The 17917-nt window shown below is 42.9% G+C and overlaps 1 protein-coding gene across 1 annotated transcript in view; it reads left to right on the top strand.

The window, feature by feature from the left end:
* DNAH9 (dynein axonemal heavy chain 9) overlaps nucleotides 1-17917 on the top strand; it is a 301339-nt gene that overhangs the window by 38742 nt on the left and 244680 nt on the right. Inside the window, exons 11-17 of the mRNA XM_029211821.1 lie at nucleotides 395-463; nucleotides 2206-2332; nucleotides 5106-5361; nucleotides 6058-6299; nucleotides 12003-12138; nucleotides 15712-15908; nucleotides 16003-16427. Coding sequence (XP_029067654.1) covers nucleotides 395-463; nucleotides 2206-2332; nucleotides 5106-5361; nucleotides 6058-6299; nucleotides 12003-12138; nucleotides 15712-15908; nucleotides 16003-16427 — 1452 coding nt within the window. The remainder of the gene's footprint in view (nucleotides 1-394; nucleotides 464-2205; nucleotides 2333-5105; nucleotides 5362-6057; nucleotides 6300-12002; nucleotides 12139-15711; nucleotides 15909-16002; nucleotides 16428-17917) is intronic.

Raw genomic sequence — 17917 nt, 5'->3', positions numbered from 1 at the left:
TATAACGTTACATACAGTTTTGTTCTTGAATACAGAAAGCTGCAACACCTAGAATTTTTCTTGCATGTCTCAATTTCCCTCCTGGTTTTTGAAGGACTTCATTTTACACGCGCAAGACTGGCTCAGCCAGGGTGAGGGGGTTGGCGGAGCCCTGGCGGGGAGAGGCTGTCCTCCTGTCACCTGGGCGCTGACTGCATTTGGGAAAGTGCAGATGCCCTCTAGTGGCCGGTGGCAGATGTTCAGGAAGAAGAGTGCAGGCTCATTTAGGGGCCTTTGGAAACTTGCCTGGGAAGCTATTCAGCCTCCTCTTTATAAGCTGCAGTTTGTTACTCAGATCATTATTTTCACTTCTTCTAATTCGATGTCATTTTTTTCCTCTCTCTTGTATGGGTAGTTGCATGGAATCTGCCGAAGGAAAGCGCATGATACAAAAATATGAAGAAATGCTCTCATTGTTGGAAAAGTAAGCAGTTTCCGGGACTGGATCGTTCTGCAAATGCAGAGCCCCCACCATGCCCTCTGCAATTCTGAGTTTGTGCACATTTCTCGGTGGCAGTGAAGTGTCGCTCTGTGTTTTATGTTATAACCACAATATCTGTGAGTACAGTGCTTCAGGGTTGCAAACAGCAGGTCTCCGGGGAATGCAGCTCTAGTCTGGAAATGAGCACTTTTCCAGTGCAGTTTTGTTGGGAACGTGAACTCGGCAGAGCTAGAAGTGGGGCGCTCCTCATGGCACCCCGAGATCGGTGTCATGGAAAATCTCAGCAGCTGCTCGCTAAGCGGAAATTGACAGTTGGTGCCGCACAAAGAGACAATAAGTTTAAAAAATGCTTCCTGCATCCTTTAACAGAGAAAGCATAAGAACGAAGATTTTACATGGGTTCATAGTTGTTCCTTCTTTAAAGCTGCAGTCAGTCTTTTGGGGGAGCAGGGTCCAGACACAGTCTGTGTCTTGCCTTGTAATCTTCTCCTGATTCAGAAGAGGAGCACCGTACACATTATGATTATAGTTATGATCACACTTAGCATTGTGGAGACATCTTAGCTGGCAGCACCTCCACCTGCCAGGTCACCCAAGTTCTACCCTTTCGACTTCCCAAATATGAGCTTCAAATCTGTCCCCTCCTCTCTGCACCCACCACCCACATTTCACCAGAGACCAGAGCGTCTCGGGCCTGAACTGCTGCAGTGGCTTCCTAAGAGCCTCTCTGCTCTGGACCTGTGCCCCTCAGCGCCCACACTGTCACCAAATCCCCTTTCCTCACATCCCCTGTCGGGGAGGCCTCTCAGTGTCTCCCACCAGCTCCTTTTTACCGTGACCCGAAACGTGCTCCCTGATGCCTGGGCCCTTGCCCTCTCCTCCCTCAGGTGCTCTGTCTACTCACTCTCCCCAGCGCACCGTCTGCTGCTCCCTGCCTCAACCTTCGTCCACGCTGCTGCTCCTGCCCGGAACACTCACTCCCCCTCAATGCCCAGCTGCTGCTCATCCTGAGACTCAGTCAAGCATCGCTTCAGCCCCTCCTCCGTGAGACCCTCCCTGGCATCCTCCTCATCACCCCCACCCACCCGCCTACCTCTGCCATTCAAAGCCTAATGCCCAGTACATCTGCCTGGGATTGTACTTGCTGCATCCTCTGCTGACCCGTGGTTGCACCACTAGCTGCGTTTACCATGGGATGTTTATTCATTGTTTTATCTCCCAAGCCCAACACATCAGTGTGTAATGACTGAACAGTGAATGTCCGTGAGCCACGTGAAGATTAGCGTGAGAACAAATCTTACCCGATAAATGCTTCCAACATTTACTGAGACTAATCACCACTTCCCTTATCCTCCCAGAAGATCGCATGGAGTCTCTCTTTCTGCTCTCCTCTGATTTAAGCTTTGCCACCTTTAGGAAATGAGGGGTTACCTGCAGGAGCTGACTTGCCCGGCAGAGTCATGACTCTGACTTAAGAATGTGTTCAGGTATTTCACTAATAGCATCTTCAATTCCTGAGATATACATATTAAAGATAGATAGATGGATGGATGGTTGGATTAGATAGGTAGGTAGCTATAGAGATGTTATATATATACACATATAGCTATGTCATTTATGTTATATATATCTATATAGAGAGATGTATCTTCAGTTAATCATTGCCAGGCATTGGGGAGCTGGGAGGGTGCTCATGAGGTGACCGTCATCTCTGATCCTTACAGGTATGAGACAAGACTCTACGAGGACTGGTGTCAAACAGTATCAGAGAAGTCGCAGTACAACCTTTCCCGGCCACTTCTGAAGCGTGATCCAGAGACAAAGCAGATCACTGTCAACTTTAGCCCACAGGTAAGTCCAAAGGCAGTAACTTCCTCTTGGTTTCTGAAGAGTTTCATTTGACTCTGCTGATTTCAAAGGCAAAAAGTCTTTCTATAAGAATATGCAAAAGCTGCTCAAAAGAACTTGCACCCTGGATTTCTTTTTTGGGATAAATCTTAGGGTGTAGTGTTTTCTTAGGTTGTCCACTGTTCACATTTTTCTCCAGGGTCAGCCAGTATATTTGCTTTGATTTTGCACAACAGAAAATATTGCAAAATATCACTTGGTACCATAGTGATACCGTTTGGTACCATAGTCAACCGGGCCTACCTTGAATACACACTGCGGGTGAGGGCTGTTGACTAGATGCTAGAGGGCCAACCAAGTGTAAGACCTGGTTCCTGACTTCCAAGAGCCCACAAACTAGTTAGAAGCCAGAATCTCAACATGCAAAAGTCTAGTTTCATTAGGTAGCATATGATAAATCTCCAAGGAGTAGCTTTGGAAATGAGACTATATTATTGGTTCTCAACCAAGGCAATTTTGTCCCCAAAATGGAGACATTTTTGGTTGTCAAACTTGAAGGGGGTGCCAGTAGCACATGGTGTGAGTAGATACAAACTTCCTACAATGAACAGGACAGCACCCCACAGCAAAGAGTTTTTTGTCCAAAACTGTCAATGGTTCTGAGGTTGAGAAACCCTGCTTTAAATAGAAAGGGTAGCAGACCAGTGGGCTGTAGCAGCCATGGAAAGCTTAATGCTGGAGAAAACTATAACCAAAAGCAAGCCCACATCAGGATGTACATCATTCAGCTTAAAAACTGAAGAAAGGTATTGGCCACACCGAGCTAAAGGCAGTCTCCTAGTTCTGTCTTGATGGCATGTTCCATAGGAATGTAGCATAGAAAGAGCTGAAAGCTAAGCTGACAGAATATTGGTTTCTTTTGAGATAATTCCAGTTTAAGTAGAACATCAATTCCCCCTAGAATAAAAGTCAACAAAGGGAGTTGGAGGGTTCGTTTCTTCACTTTGGCAAGACATGAGTCTGAGGTTGAACTCATTAAATCCTTGGAGTAATTTTATCAGCATTCGCTTTGAGCAGTATTGAATATTAAATGCCCAAAGAGTTGAGTACCTGGGTTACCAACTAGGCTGCAGTCCAGATGGTATGACTGTAGTAATTAAGTCCTTGGTGTAAGACAGTATTGAAGATGGGCCCTCGTCTATATGCTCCGAAGACAAGGACTCTGTCTGCTTCCATGTGCAGCACATGGTGGGTGCTTTACAGGTGTTTGTAGGTGATAGAAGGGAAAGGAGGGAGAGGAAAGGGGTGAGAAAAGAAAAGGGGAGGGGGATACATACCTAAATTATAATGTGAGTCGGGGGAGATGACTACAAACACAACAAGTCAGAGAAGGGCTACGAATATCCCTTGGCTTTCAACCTCAAGCAAAGTGGCAACAGCTATGCTATGAAGAATGAACAGTAACACATTTGTCATTCTAGAGAGACATGATCAAAGATTTGACCAGGATAAGAATTGTATGGGTTAAAAACATATATCTATATTTAGTAATTTGTTATATATTAAATAATTTATTTAAATTATTTAAAATTTACTATTGGGCATTTAAATATTTTCTAGTTTTATCAATCTGTATTTCATTGATTCTAGGACACACACGGGTTTTTTATATCTTAATATCTCTGAAAATAGCATGTGTTTATAGTTAAATAAACCACATTTTTTTCTTCCTTAGGTGAAATACTAAAATATTTCTGAATCTGACATAAAATACTACTGATATAAAATACTACTGACATAAAATTTATGACATAAAATACTACTGAATCTTACCATTAATGGCATCTTATATTTGGATAAAATATGTTATAAATAATGCTACAGTAAGCATCTTTAGTTATTATTGCACCGTATTTCTTTGGGATAAATGCCTAGAAAGGGGATTGCTGGGCTAAAGGGTGCTCACGTTTTGAGAGTTTTAGCGTATTTTATCAATTTGCTCTTCAGAAAGATGTAACTCAGGCATCCTCCTGCCAGCAAGATATCATTCATTTCTTCAAATCACTTCTAACCTGTTGAACCAAAAAATATGTAATATCTCAATGTTGTCTTAATTTGCATTTATTTGACCACTAGTAAAGTAGAAAGTTTTTCATGTGTTCATTGGACATTTATCTTTCTTCTCCTGTGAATTGCTTATTCATATCTGTTGCCCACTTTTGAGTGAAAGTGCTCTCTTTTCCTGTGAATTTGTCAGACTATTTGTGAAATATCTGTCAGATATTAAGAAATCTGCTGCAAGTATTTTTATCTGTTGAAGTGTGGCATTTTATTATGTGTATGATATTTTATGCATATAAATTTTATCTTTTATTTTCTGGTTGTACATTTGGAATGATCTTCTCTACTTCAATATTATATAAATCGTCCACATTTTTTTCATTTTTTACATTTAAATTTTTAATATCTATCTTGTGCTTATTTCAGTATAAACTCGGAGGCTAAGGTCATTTCCCTGCTAAAGGATTAGCATTTGTCTTAACCCTGAGTAGGGTTATCTGGGCAGGAACGAAGAGCTGGCCCAGAGCCACTGGAAGGAGAGTTGGGAGCCCAGTTGTCTTTTCCTTCTCAGAGAAGATTTAAGGAACCAGTAGGAGCAGAAGTTGAGAAAGGACCCAGAAGGCCCTTGGGCCCCTGGGGTTTCCCAGTCCCGATCGATACGGCTGCTATTCGCTGCCACTGAAGTACAGCCACTTATGTGGATTCTTTTCTCCAGCTGACTTCCATGCTGAAAGGAACGAGTTACCTTCAGCCCCCACAGATGATGCACATCCCTGAGACAGCAGCGGCCATGTTCTCCTCCAGGGAATTCTGTCGGCAGCTTGTGGCTAAACTGGAGTTGATGGCAAATTGGTACAACAAGGTTATGAAAACTCTGCTAGAGGTGGAATTTCCATTAGTGCAGGAAGAGCTGCAAAATATCGATCTCTGCCTGAGAGCTGCAGAGGAGACTCTGAGCTGGAAAACAGAAGGTAACAGGAGACCACCTGGGGTCTGGGGAAAGGTTGGAAGTCAAGATTCTAATAAAGTTGGTAGAACCTCACTTCATTCCCCGGTTAATCTGATCTGGGTTTGAAGCACGAGTCTGTCCTCTCAGATATGCACCCAACGTAGAGAAGACAAGGAGGAACGGCGTCCCTCTTCCGCCTCCTCTGTGTGCCTGGGAGGTTTAGACAGCTTTGCTGCCACGCTCTGGGGAATTTTCATGAACTCTCCCGCAGTCTCCAGCATATACTGGGCACTCCATGGAGGAGGATTTTTACTACATTATCATTATTCCTTACTTTTCTTAACTGGACCATAAACATCTTAAATGAGGGAACTATACATTTACTTTTCTTGTATCCTCCAGCGCAATTCAATAAACATTCATTGACTGATTAACATGTACAGGGCACCATGTGCAGGACTGTGAGGAGAATATGAAATACAGGGGATGTGACCCCTACCTTCAAAGAGCTCATAACCAAGGCCATAACCAGGGTCATGGTAAGGGGTGGCTTTTTGTTGCAACTAGGAAGGAAAAGGCTCTGATGATTACAAACTAACCTGTGCAGAAAAGTCTTATAAAACCCACAGGTATTAAATCCCTATGTTTCATAGCAACCAGACCTTTCGCTCTACCACTGTAAGCTATTTCAATTAATTCTATCTCTTTTGGGGAACAGGCATTTGGGATTATGTCATTCAGGTCACCAATAGTATTCATGATCTTGAACAAAGAGTTCAGAAAACGAAAGACAACGTGGAAGAGATTCAAAACATCATGAAAACATGGGCGTCGCCAATATTTAAGAGAAAAGATGGGAAAAAGGAATGCCTTCTCTCTATGGATGATCAGCATGATCGAATGGAAGAATATTACAGTCTTATCAAAGAATCTGGCTTTAAGATTCATGCCCTTGTGCAGGTAATAACCAGCCTCTCAGACACACATACCACCAGTACAGGGAAAGCATCATGAAGTGTGTTTGGGCGCTAGAAGTGATTTGGAAAGTAGAACAATCAGTAGATGCTGTGTCTTCTGCAGTCAGGGATAGAAGTTAAAACTGATGGCAAAAGAGCTAAAACTAATGGATGGGGAGCATGTCAAGTCTCGTTCTGGTATCAGTGTGTCAAAGTTAATACGATCTTAATAGTGACACCACTTAGTCGTCACACGACTTAACATCCCGCACCAAACCCCTAGGGGGTAGAAGGAGATGCCAAGGACAGAATCCTAATTTATCCACTGCACTAACCACCCCGAACTCGTCCACACAACCTGGTGTGGCCCTGAAGCATCATCCTCATAACCCAGCTCTGCAGAGCCTGGAGATATGCAAGATGACTGTGGTGTCCCTGATGCACTGGGTAAAGAGAAGGAAAAATGCAGAGTGCTGCCCTTCATGCAGGAAGGCTCTGCCCTGCGTTGTGATCAGGGCAAACCTTGTGTCTCATCATCCAAGACTGGAAGAGGGAAAAGAGCTATAAATGGCCACCAGCTCCAGCCCTACTGAAGTAGCCGTGGGGTAGTTCTCCTGGGTTGATCTCATGCACAGAGTCAGTAATGAATCACAGTTGTTATCTTTGGGTTTTCTGTGGGTTGAAACACAATAAAATGTTGTACTTTTGACCTTTTAAATTTTCTTTATCTGTTTTCTAGCTTATTAATTTCTGTTTTTTATCATTTTCTTTCTGGTTAATTTGGGGTTAGTTTGCTTCTCCTTTTTGTCTAGCCTATAAGGGTTGAAACTTAGAGTATTGATTTCAAGCCTTTCTTCCTTTCTAATGCAAGCATTTGATGATATAAATTTCCCTCTTAGCAGTGCTTCAGTTGCAATCACAAATTTGATCTGCCTCATTTTCATTATCATTCAGTTTTAATTATTTTTCTCTTGCGATTTGTTCTTCGACTCAGTGGTCGTTTAGAAGTATGTTGTTTAATTTCCACATATTTAGGTCGTCTCTGGATAGCTTAATGAAATTGTTATCTAGTTTAATTCCATTATGGGCAGAGAAAATACTCTGTAAGATTTCATTTGTTTAGAATTCATCAAATCTTGTTCTATGATGTAGAACGTGGTCTATGTTATTGGATGTTCCTTGTGCAATTGACAATGTTTATTCTTCCATTGTTGGGTGTGACGTTCTATAAAATATCAATTAGTTCAAAGTGGTTGATAGTATTGTTCAGATGGTCTATATGATTTCGCAGTTTTTTTGTCTATTTGTTCTACCAGTTACTGAAGCTTAGAATGTAAAATCTCCACCTATGATTTTGGATTTGTCTGTTTTATCCTTTAGTTCTTTCAGATTTTTCATCAAGTATTTGAAGCTCTGTTAGTAGATGCAAACACATTTATAATTACTGTAACTTCCTGATGAATTGGCCATTTTATCACTATGAAATTATTTTTATTTCTAATAATACTCCCTTGTCTTGAAGTCTTTTTTTCTGATAATTCTATTGCCTTTCTTCCAGATTCACTATTCCTACGTTTTGCATTGTCCATCTTTTTCCACCCTTTCACATCCAACCTATTTGTTTCTTTGGATTCAAATTTCTTCTCTTATAGACAGCATATAGTAGAAACTTACTTTCCTACATCTAACAACTTTGCCTGTTAATTGAAATTTTTAGGTCATTACACTTAATTGATATGGTTGGATTTAGCACCACTGTTTTGCTATTTGTTTTCCATTGGCTTCATCTCTTTTTTGTTCCTCTGCTCTTCCTTTCCCACCTTCTTGTTATTAATTGTATGTTTTCTAGTATTGTATTTTCATCTCTCAATTGGCATTTCAGCCTTTACCTTGTTGCATCACACTTGCAGTGGTTGTTCTAAGTTTTAGTAGGTCTCTTGAACTAATCACAATCTACTTAGAGTTTTCCCATGAAATATAGGAACCTAGCAACAATTCAAACCGCCCAGGCATCTTTTATAGTGTTGGTGTGTGTGCATGTGTGTGTTGGTGTGTGTGTATAATATACCCCACAACAGAGTATTACAATTTTTTGTTTTAAAAGCTTTGGGGAAAATATTTATAGAGTTTTGTATTTACCCACGTAGTCACCATTTCCAGATTTGTTTTTCCTTTCTGTAGAACTAAGTTACCATCTATGGTCATTTCTCTTCAGCCAGAAGAGCTTCCTCTAGTATGTCTTGCAGTTTAGGTCTGCTGATGACACGGTCTCTCAGTTTTTGTTTATCTGAAAATGTCCTTATTTCACCTTTGTTTTTGAAGAAGAGTTTCACAGAATATAAAATTCAGTGTAGACAGTTCTATTTTCCTTTCAGGAGTCATTTCATTGTCTTCTACCCTCTAAGGTTTCTGATGAGAAGCCAGTGTACTGTGTATCTTTGTTCCCCTTTTTTCTCAGGCTCCTTTTAATAGATTCTTTTAAAATAAATTCTTTGTATTCTTTTCCATTCAACTACAATGTGCCTAAATACGTTTTCTTTATATTCAGCCTGCTTGGAGCTTGTGAGGTTTTAAATCTGTTTTTCACCAAATTGGGGGGTGGTGGTGGCGGTTAATCAAATTACAACATTCTTGTCTAATAATTCCAACATCTGTTTTATTTTCTGAGTCCTTTTTTTAATGTGAAGGAGGTTTATTTTTGTGTCACATAAGTCAAAGGAATAGGCATTCCAGGATTGGCGTGGCAGCTATTTTCTGAGTCTGTTCTTAGTGATTATTTTCTCTCTTGGTTAAATGTCACATTTTCCTGCTTCTTCGCATGTCTAGTAATTTTTTATTATATTCTAGTCATGTTGGATGCCACTTTAGAATCTGGATGTTATTTCCCTTTTAAAGAGTTTGTGGTTTTGTTTCGGCAGGCAGTTAACTCACTGGTGGGTCAGCTTGACCCTGTTGAAGCTTTATGTTAAGCTTCCTTAGGGAGAGTCTAAAGAGGCCTTGCTCTAGAATAGAGCTCTAATCCTAAAGCATTGCATTTCTGGAGTCTCAAGTGAAGTCCTGGGTTATCTGTGAGGTCTTTTCATTATTTCTGATAGAACACAAACATCTTCCAGCACTATATGACCTTCACAAGCTCCATTCAGCTTAGAGCCCCTGGTAACTGTTCTCTGCCAGGCCTTGCAGAATCTTGCCCTAAATATGCACAGCTTAATCCTCAGTCAGAGATTCAAAAGGGCTCAGCAACCTCAGCAGTCCCAAACCCCCATTTCTGTCTTTTCTGCCCAGCAGGAACGATGCTCTAATTGAGGTCCACTTTCCTATGCCATGGTTTGGAAAGTGCCTCTAGGTGGAAAGCCAGGTAGTTGTGAAGCTCACCTTGAATATTTCCCTTCTCTTAGGGATCACATCCAAATACCCAAAATAATTATTTCTTGTATCCCGTTCTGTAGCTGTTTGTAGCAAAAGGGAAAGTCCAATCTCATTCCTCTGTCTTGGCTAGGATCAGAAACTTGAGCTATTTCTTGTTAGTTTACAGAAAATTCTGACACGTTTGCTCCTTGTACCATAGTAGATTTGAGGTGAAAGGTATAGATAGCTATGTTGATAGGGTGACAGTAGGAAAGAGATAAAACAACTCTACAAGGCAGTCATAAAAACTAAACTGTAGAAGCAAACAGACATACACATTTTAGTAACACCTAAGAGCAACTCTGGATTGTCCCTGTGTTATGATTTGCATGACGATGGACTCTCATTAAATCTTTAATCTACTTAGGAAGGAAAGGTATAGGGAATACACTTTAGAAATTTTAGAGTTTTGACATTTAAAAGCAGAATCATGAGATTTACAATATGGCAGTGTTTCCTAAAGGGGTAAGCGTGAGTCACCTAGAAAATTTACTTTTGCAAAGTGGTAACCACGTTCTTTGAAGATGTAAGATAAATGGAAAGTTGCTGTAAAAAGGCTGAATGATGAGTAAATGGGACATCTGTACTTGCCATACCACCAGGTCGGTGACTGTATCATGTAAAAGGAGGGAGAGAAAGCCTGTGCATTCCTTTCTGTGTGTACATTTTCTAATTCACTCAGTATGATAAAGGTTTTTAGTTAATATTAAATGCCAACAACAAAACACTCCAGCTCATTTCTTTTTTTAAATTTATTTTATAGAAGTATAGTTGATTTACAATGTTGTGTTAATTTCTGCCAGACAGCAAAGTGATTCTGTTATATATATTAATATATGTATTCTTTTTCATATTCTTTTCCATTATGGTTTATTACAGGATATTGTAGTTCCCTGTGCTATACAGTAGGACCTTGCTGTTCATCCATCCCATATAGAATAGCTTGCATCTGTTTATCCCAAACTCCCAATCTACCCCTCTGCCACCCCCTTCCCTCTTGGCAGCCACAAGTCTGTTCTCTATGTCTGTGAGTCTCTTCCTGTTTCATAGATATAATCATTTGTGTCATATTTTAGATTCCACATATAAGTGATATCATATGGTATTTGTCTTTCTCTTTCTGACTGACTTCACTTAGTATGACAGTCTCTAGGTCCATCCATGTTGCTGCAGATGGCATTATTTCATTCCTTTTTATGGCTGAGTAATATTCCATTGTATACATGTACCACATCTTCTTTATCCATTCATCTGTCGACGGACACTTAGATTGTTTCCATGTGTTGGATATTGTAAATAGTGCTGCTATGGACATAGGGGTGCAGGTATCTTTTCGAATTAGAGTTTTGTCCAGATATAGGCCCAGGAGTGAGATCCACTCCAGTTCATTTCTAAGGATTATCCAGGAAATGCTTTACTTGCTTGAACCCCAGATTTCTTATGTCTTGAATTAAAATGCCCTCTACCGTTAGTGTTCCTCCTTCTGCCCACCTGACTTCTGCTCTGATGCAGCTTCCTCCACAGCCATCAGTCAGCATCTATGAAGCACACATTGCATCCATCAGCGTCCCTCCTGAGAAGGTGACCTGACCCCATCCTCCTTTCTCAGGGAGAGGATGAGGCACCACACTTCCTTCATGGGTTAACTTTGTGTTCCTTTCAAGCAAGGGTTATACCCATTAGACAGAATGGGTTTGTTACACACGTACAGGCATACCTCATTTTAATGTGCTTTGCTTTACTGTGCATTCACAGGTATCGCATTGTTCTGTTTTTTTTTCTTTAATTGAACCCTGCATCACAAGTCTATTCATGCCATTTTTCTTTTTGTCACCTTTTGGTAACTCTCACAGTATTTCAAACTGTTTCATTCTTGTTATACTTTTACGGTGACCTATGATCAGTGATCTTTGATACTATTGTGAAACATTATGACTTGCTGAAGGCTCAGATGATGGTTAGCATTTTTTAGCGATAAAGTATTTTTAAATTAAGGTATGAACATTCTTTTTTTAGACATAGTAATGCACACTTAATAGACTAAAGTATAGTGTAAGCATAACTTGTATATGCACTGGGAAACCAAAAACTTTGTGTGACTGACTTTATTGCAATATTGGCTTTATTGCAGTGGTCTGGAACCAAACCCGCAGTATCTCCAAGGTCTGCCTGTAACAGAAAATTCTTCATAACAGTGCAGTTTTTCTCCATGTGTTCTTTTCATTCCCATTAATGATAATAAGACCAGTCCTCCCATATTATTAAACATGGTTTATATCCATTCTTCTTTATTTTGTAGGAAAACCTGGGTCTTTTCTCAGCAGACCCAACCTCCAGTATTTGGAAGACTTATGTTAACTACATTGATGATATGTTGGTGGATGGATTCTTTCTTGCCATTGAGTGCTCCCTCAAGTATCTCCTGGAAAATACTGGTATTTACTGGCTTATGGATGTGGTTTATTACTGGGAAGGTAACAGTAATAGCATCTATTGAGTTACAGTGAAGTGCAATTGAGTGCTCTGTGACTTTTCCCAAAGTGTAGTGAACATTTTGTGAATTATAACAAAGGCATTGCATTTCTAAATTGTCCAACGATAAAAGACGTCTCTCTCTTCAAAACTCAGATGATAAATCAGGCTTTAAGATAGTGAAGCCCATAGCAAAAGCAAAAATATAAAAGCCAATTCAGTCTAAATGAAGCTCCAGTGAGGAGGAGTGAGTAAGCTGGAGCAGCTCCACCTGGACTTGACTCATAGCAGCGGGAGGGGACATTCCCTGCCTTCAAGCTGAATGTACTGTATCTCTGTGGCCTTTTGAGAACACAGGGAGGTTGTAGTAGCCAGCTTACATGGAAGAATCAAGTTTTTCTATGTAAAAAAAGTCAGACAAGAAGCTGGGGATGAGGTAGCTTTTAGAAGGAAAGGGAATGTCAAGGAGGCAATGGGCATTCTTTGAAGCTGTTAAAAGATAGCCAAGGGCTTTGAATTTATGGTCCATACACAGAGTCAAAGATTGTATAGTAAAGGCTAACCTTGGTTTGTAAGGGATGGGATGGAAAGGGCAGAAGAGTTCAGGAATAAAGTTGAGTTACACCTTTCGCATTCTGGTAGATTCTGAGGAGCTCAGCGAGGGTGAAGGATGAGGTGAGGATGAAGGTGAGATAAGAACTTAGTCCGTTGAGCCCAACCCAAGGAAAGAAATCAGATGCAGAGTTAAAATAGGTGGGCTGAGACCCATGTCCAGATATCCAGCCCATGCAAGAGGTTGACAGTGCAGAGAGGAGCAAGGCCAGCACTGGGTGTAGCTCAGATGGGCAACACCCACCCTCACCCCCACCCCGTGGTCCTGGTAGGTGGAGTGACTGAGGTCAGAGGCAAGGTCTTTGTTTTCACGGTGCAAGGTGCTCCAAATTAAGGAGATACAGAAGCAGGAAATGCGCTCTGACATAGTCAACAAGGCAGGGAGGTCACCTTCTAGAACCTGGGGCATCGAACACAGGCACCGAGACTGGAAAACTGGTTCCTAGGGACCAGCGCCAACGGTGCTCATCTTAGTGAACTGACCAAACCTCCTCTGATACTGGAGGTTGGGGGTCCCGTCACTTAGCCCTCCTCTAGATTTAGGAAGATACCCCAGCCACACTTGAGTGCAGGCACTGCATAAGGGACTCACCCTAGGCCAGTGTCTATCCAGCTCTCCTGATCTGGGCTGTCCGATGTGTCACTTGTCCTCCTCTCATGAGGAGAAGAGCGTGGGAGCAAGAGGATGGGGACAGGGGATGGTAGCCAAAGTCACCTTCCCTCCATGGAAACGGGGGGAAAGGGAACACATTTCCTTCACAAAATAGAATGGGCAGGAGCTGGACCTAGTGGCTGCCTGAGCAGAGGAGCTGTAGATAACATTAAAAGGCACTGGTTACCAAGGCAAGGTGAAGGAGCCTAAAGAGAGTGGCCTCTAAGAGGAAAATCACCATGACCCTTTGCCATAGCCCAGGTGGACAACTTTATTCCCCTGGTCCACCTTACCATTTCCATTTCTCGTGTTTGGTCAAACCAATACTATTCCCATGGCTTGGGCTGGCCTCCCAGCCATCTCTCAGAATCCACACCCTGCCTGGGTTAAATGCTACCCACTTTATCCGGAAGCACTCTTCCTCTTCTCAATTCTTAAAGCGATTTGCTTGTACCAGGGGCGTGGAACCATCAGGACCATCCGACTTGTACAGTAATTATGTTGCCATTGCATCTAACATAGGGATTCGGTTCTTATGTCGGCACATAGGGCAAAATCTCATATAGTAACATGTTCTTGAAAGTCTTTTAAATCCTTTAAACTATATGCAACCCAACCTATTAAATTATAAGTACCTAATGCATGTAGGAATACAGAATATATCATGAGTACATATACAAGGCATAATTTTACTGATTTTTTAAAAAATTACTCTATAATAATAGTATAGGGCTTCCCTGGTGGCGCAGTGGTTGAGAGTCCGCCTGCCGATGCGGGGGACGCGGGTTCGTGCCCTGGTCCAGGAGGATCCCACATGCCGCGGAGCGGCTGTGCCCGTGAGCCATGGCCGCTGAGCCTGCACGCCCAGAGCCTGTGCTCCGCAATGGGAGAGGCCACAACAGTGAGAGGCCCGCGTACCACAAAAATAATAATAATAATAATAATAGTATAATTACTGTGATATTGGTAAACTTGCACTTCCTTAAGTTAAATGTGCACTGGATGGGACACTCCTGAGTCCAGTAATGCAGATTTATCATCCTTACAGTTTTGAAGGCAAAGCCTTAGTCTTACATATCTTTGAGGGTCCCACAGTTTTTTAGTTAGGGAGAATGGCTAAGCAGTGGTAAGAAGAACGCCATCAATAATGTGGCTTAAAGGACATGGAAGTCTGTCCCCCGGGTTCTAGTCCAAAGCGAGCACTCCAGGTTAGTTGCAAGTTCCTTCCGTCCTGTGGTTCCACCGCTTTCTAGGGCCTGGTCTTCATTTCCATGGTTGAGCCGGGTCACTGTTGCATGCCGGCTCCAGCCTGTGGGAGGGCAAAGAGAGCACAGAGGAGGCCCCCTGCTGCCTTGTGGACCGCAGCCCAGAAGTGGCACCTCTTCCCACATCCCACTGGTGAGGGAATCACATTGCCATACCTAACTGCAAGCCTGCCCACTTATACCTCTATTTCCAGGGAAGAAGGGACAATGGATTTCCATGAGTAGTCTCCACTGCCCGTGATGTCCAGCACGCAGCAGTCTCCTAAATACCTTTACAATAAAAAAATGTATGAAAATAAGTGGTTATTAATAAGAGTCTAAGCATTTATCTTGTACTTGGGACATCTTGTTCCATACTATATTTTGATTTAAATTTAGCAAGACAAGTTAGTCTAGCAAGTAATCAGGGTTTGTTAATCATTTATACTGTTTTTAAAAATCTTATCACTACAGGACTACAGAATTAAAATAAGTTCTGTTTTTACAGAAAAGGAGCAGAAGGGATAGGATTGTGACTTTTTTTTTCACGCCTACACGACGTTGGACAAGCACACCCTTGTTCCCCTAGTGGCTGCCAATGGGGAATGGCCTGGTTTGTGCACAGGAAGAAATCAGCTGCTTCCAAGAAACTGGCTTTGCAAAATCAACCTCTTCTCAGTCAGAGGCTGTACTGCCTCCCAGGAGATGTTTGGGAATGCGGAAGGGGACTGGCTTGGGTTGATCAGTCACTAGGACGTGCTCTCTGAGGACAAGGAGAGTAAATGTCCTGCAATGCCCAGGATAGCCCTGCACAAGAATTAGCCTGTTCCAAATGTCAGTGGTTCCCCTGTCAATAAACACTGCAGGACTGCCACCCTCACCTTTTCTGGGGTGTTAGCAAATTTTACATTTCCATTTTCTTATACCCAAACAGCTCATCTAAAGGAAAGAAATGCTCTGAGTGCTTTTAAAACAGTATTGCATTTTGCCTACGTTACCCATTCTCTTCTGTTTTCCTTGTTTTTCAGAATGTAAGGCAGGACTCACCCCGATATTTGAAGCACAACTGAGCTTAGCCATCCCAGAATTGGTTTTCTGTCCGTCTCTGGAGCCTGGAGTGAAGGGTGGCTTCTACGACATTGTTGAGGGTCTCATCACCAGCATTTTTAGGATATCGTCCTTGGTTCCACGGCTTTCCCCTCAAAACGGCTCTCCTCATTATCAGGTACTGGATCTGCAAGCATCCTGCCCTCCCATCAGATCTGGAGCCCTCTGTGAAGTGCTGGTGTCACCCGCCTGGTTTTGTCTTGCTCCCCTAGGTTGACCTGGAGGCCATGCCTGATCTGGCAGGCATGCGGGGCGAGCTGATGGGGCGGGTGCAGGGCATGATGACCCTCTGCTGCGGCTATCGGAGCACCCTCAGCCAGTATTCCTACCTCTACGTGGAGGACCGGAAGGAGGCTCTGGGCCAGTTTCTGCTATATGGGCACATGCTCACAGCAGAGGAGATGGAAGCCCATGCTGAGGACGGCATTCCAGAGAACCCGCCCCTGCTCCATCAGTTCAAAGCGCAGATCGACTGCTACGAAAAGCTCCATGAAGACGTGAGCAGGCTGGAGCCCATCCAGGTGTTTGACAGCTGGATGAAGATTGATGCGCGGCCCTTTAAAACGTCTCTGCTGAATATAATTAAGAAGTGGAGCCTCACGTTCAAACAGCACCTTGTGGACTACGTCACTCACAGGTAACATGGTCCTGCTAGCTTCCCGGGCTGTCAGGAACACCATGTTTCTAATCTTCTTCACATTTTTCTCCATAGGTTCTTGGTTAAATTAAAAATTAAAACAGCGGGTTGGAGGTTCCAGGCTTTTGGACACCAGCAGTAACGTTAGTCCTGCCCTCTCATTTGTTCATCAGACCTGGCCTCTTTCTGTTTCGTTTTCCATTTGGTGCCCAGTGTGCGAAAGGCACTCAGTAAGTGGTAAATAATGTTAGAGACAATAATAGCAGATCTAACCTCCCTTCACAGCTCTGACTGTGAAATCTCTTTAAGCCTGAGAAGCAGAGGGGGTCTAATGGGCCTCTTAGATTTTATTTCTCCCACTTACTCCTTGTCTCAGATTATCCAGCTGTGAAGCACGGAAGCCCCTAAATCTACACACCCCTATGCCTGCCAGTGCCACTCTAGCTGTGTGACAGATTGGATATGAAACTCTGTCTGTTCCACCATAGACCTAGACCACCCAGCCCAGCACCAGGCTCCCTAAGCCAGAGCACCAACCTCTAGATAAATAATCAAGTTGGTTAATAGTCTCCCTGTTACTTCACCTTAGCCTTGTCCTCACAGGTCTGCCACAGGCAGAATCTCAGCTCCCAGCCCCTCCCCACAGAATCCTATGGAGTGCCATGGTCCCTCTGTTCAGTGATCAGTCTTTGGTGTATTAGCTGATGCTGCAGGGGAGCCCTCTCCAGAGTTTGGTGCTGGTCTTGCTTGCTGCTCAGTGATGTGGAAGGGAGACAGCCAAGTCAAGAATGCATCTATCTACAAACAAATTCTGAGAGACTTTGCAAGGGTGATGGTTCTCCACTCTAGAAAAGCCTCAGAAAATCATTTTGGGATGTTTCAAACAGGGCTTTCCAAGTGTTGTTTAAGAAGCAGCAGCCAGTTTCCCACACTTGAGAGTCAAGGAAGGGAAGCAATGGTGGCAGTTGGGGAGGTGGCAGTGTTGCCCCTGAATGGAGTACTGTTGAGGGGACAGCTCTGTGCTCTGTGGTCCCTCTCCATTAGCAGGTCTGGTGACCCAAGGACATGGGGACATGTTTCAGATGCAGATTTTATTATTATTTAGGTATGGCAAGGCCACAAGATCGGGAGATGACTGCTATTGAAAAGATAGTCTGTTAGATCCCAAGAGGAGGGGGGCACAGCACACCATGCAGGGCCAAATGGGGGGCACCGGTGTTAATCAGGAAGCAGAGGGAGTGAGGGGAAACATGGGCAAGAGCTTTTATTATGGCTTCCATGGAGAAGAATGGGCAAGACATTCTTCTCCAGGTTTAGGAGCAGGTTTAGGATTGTCTAGTTTTTAAAATAATTTTAACAGGCTCTGGGATGTAGGGGCTGTCTTTTGTTGCCTGGTACCTGGCTGTGGGATTATAGGGCAGGTGAACTGTGGCCTGGAGAATGAGAGCCAGATGGAGGAGGTGGTTGGGGATATGGACTTTGGATTGATT

The sequence above is a fragment of the Monodon monoceros genome, unplaced genomic scaffold, assembly GCF_005190385.1.
Source record: "Monodon monoceros isolate NGI ecotype Baffin Bay Population unplaced genomic scaffold, NGI_Narwhal_1 Super_Scaffold_9, whole genome shotgun sequence".
NCBI lineage: Eukaryota > Metazoa > Chordata > Mammalia > Artiodactyla > Monodontidae > Monodon > Monodon monoceros.
The sequence above is the reverse complement of the archived record's forward strand: the minus strand, read 5'-3'. Positions and strand labels throughout refer to the sequence as shown.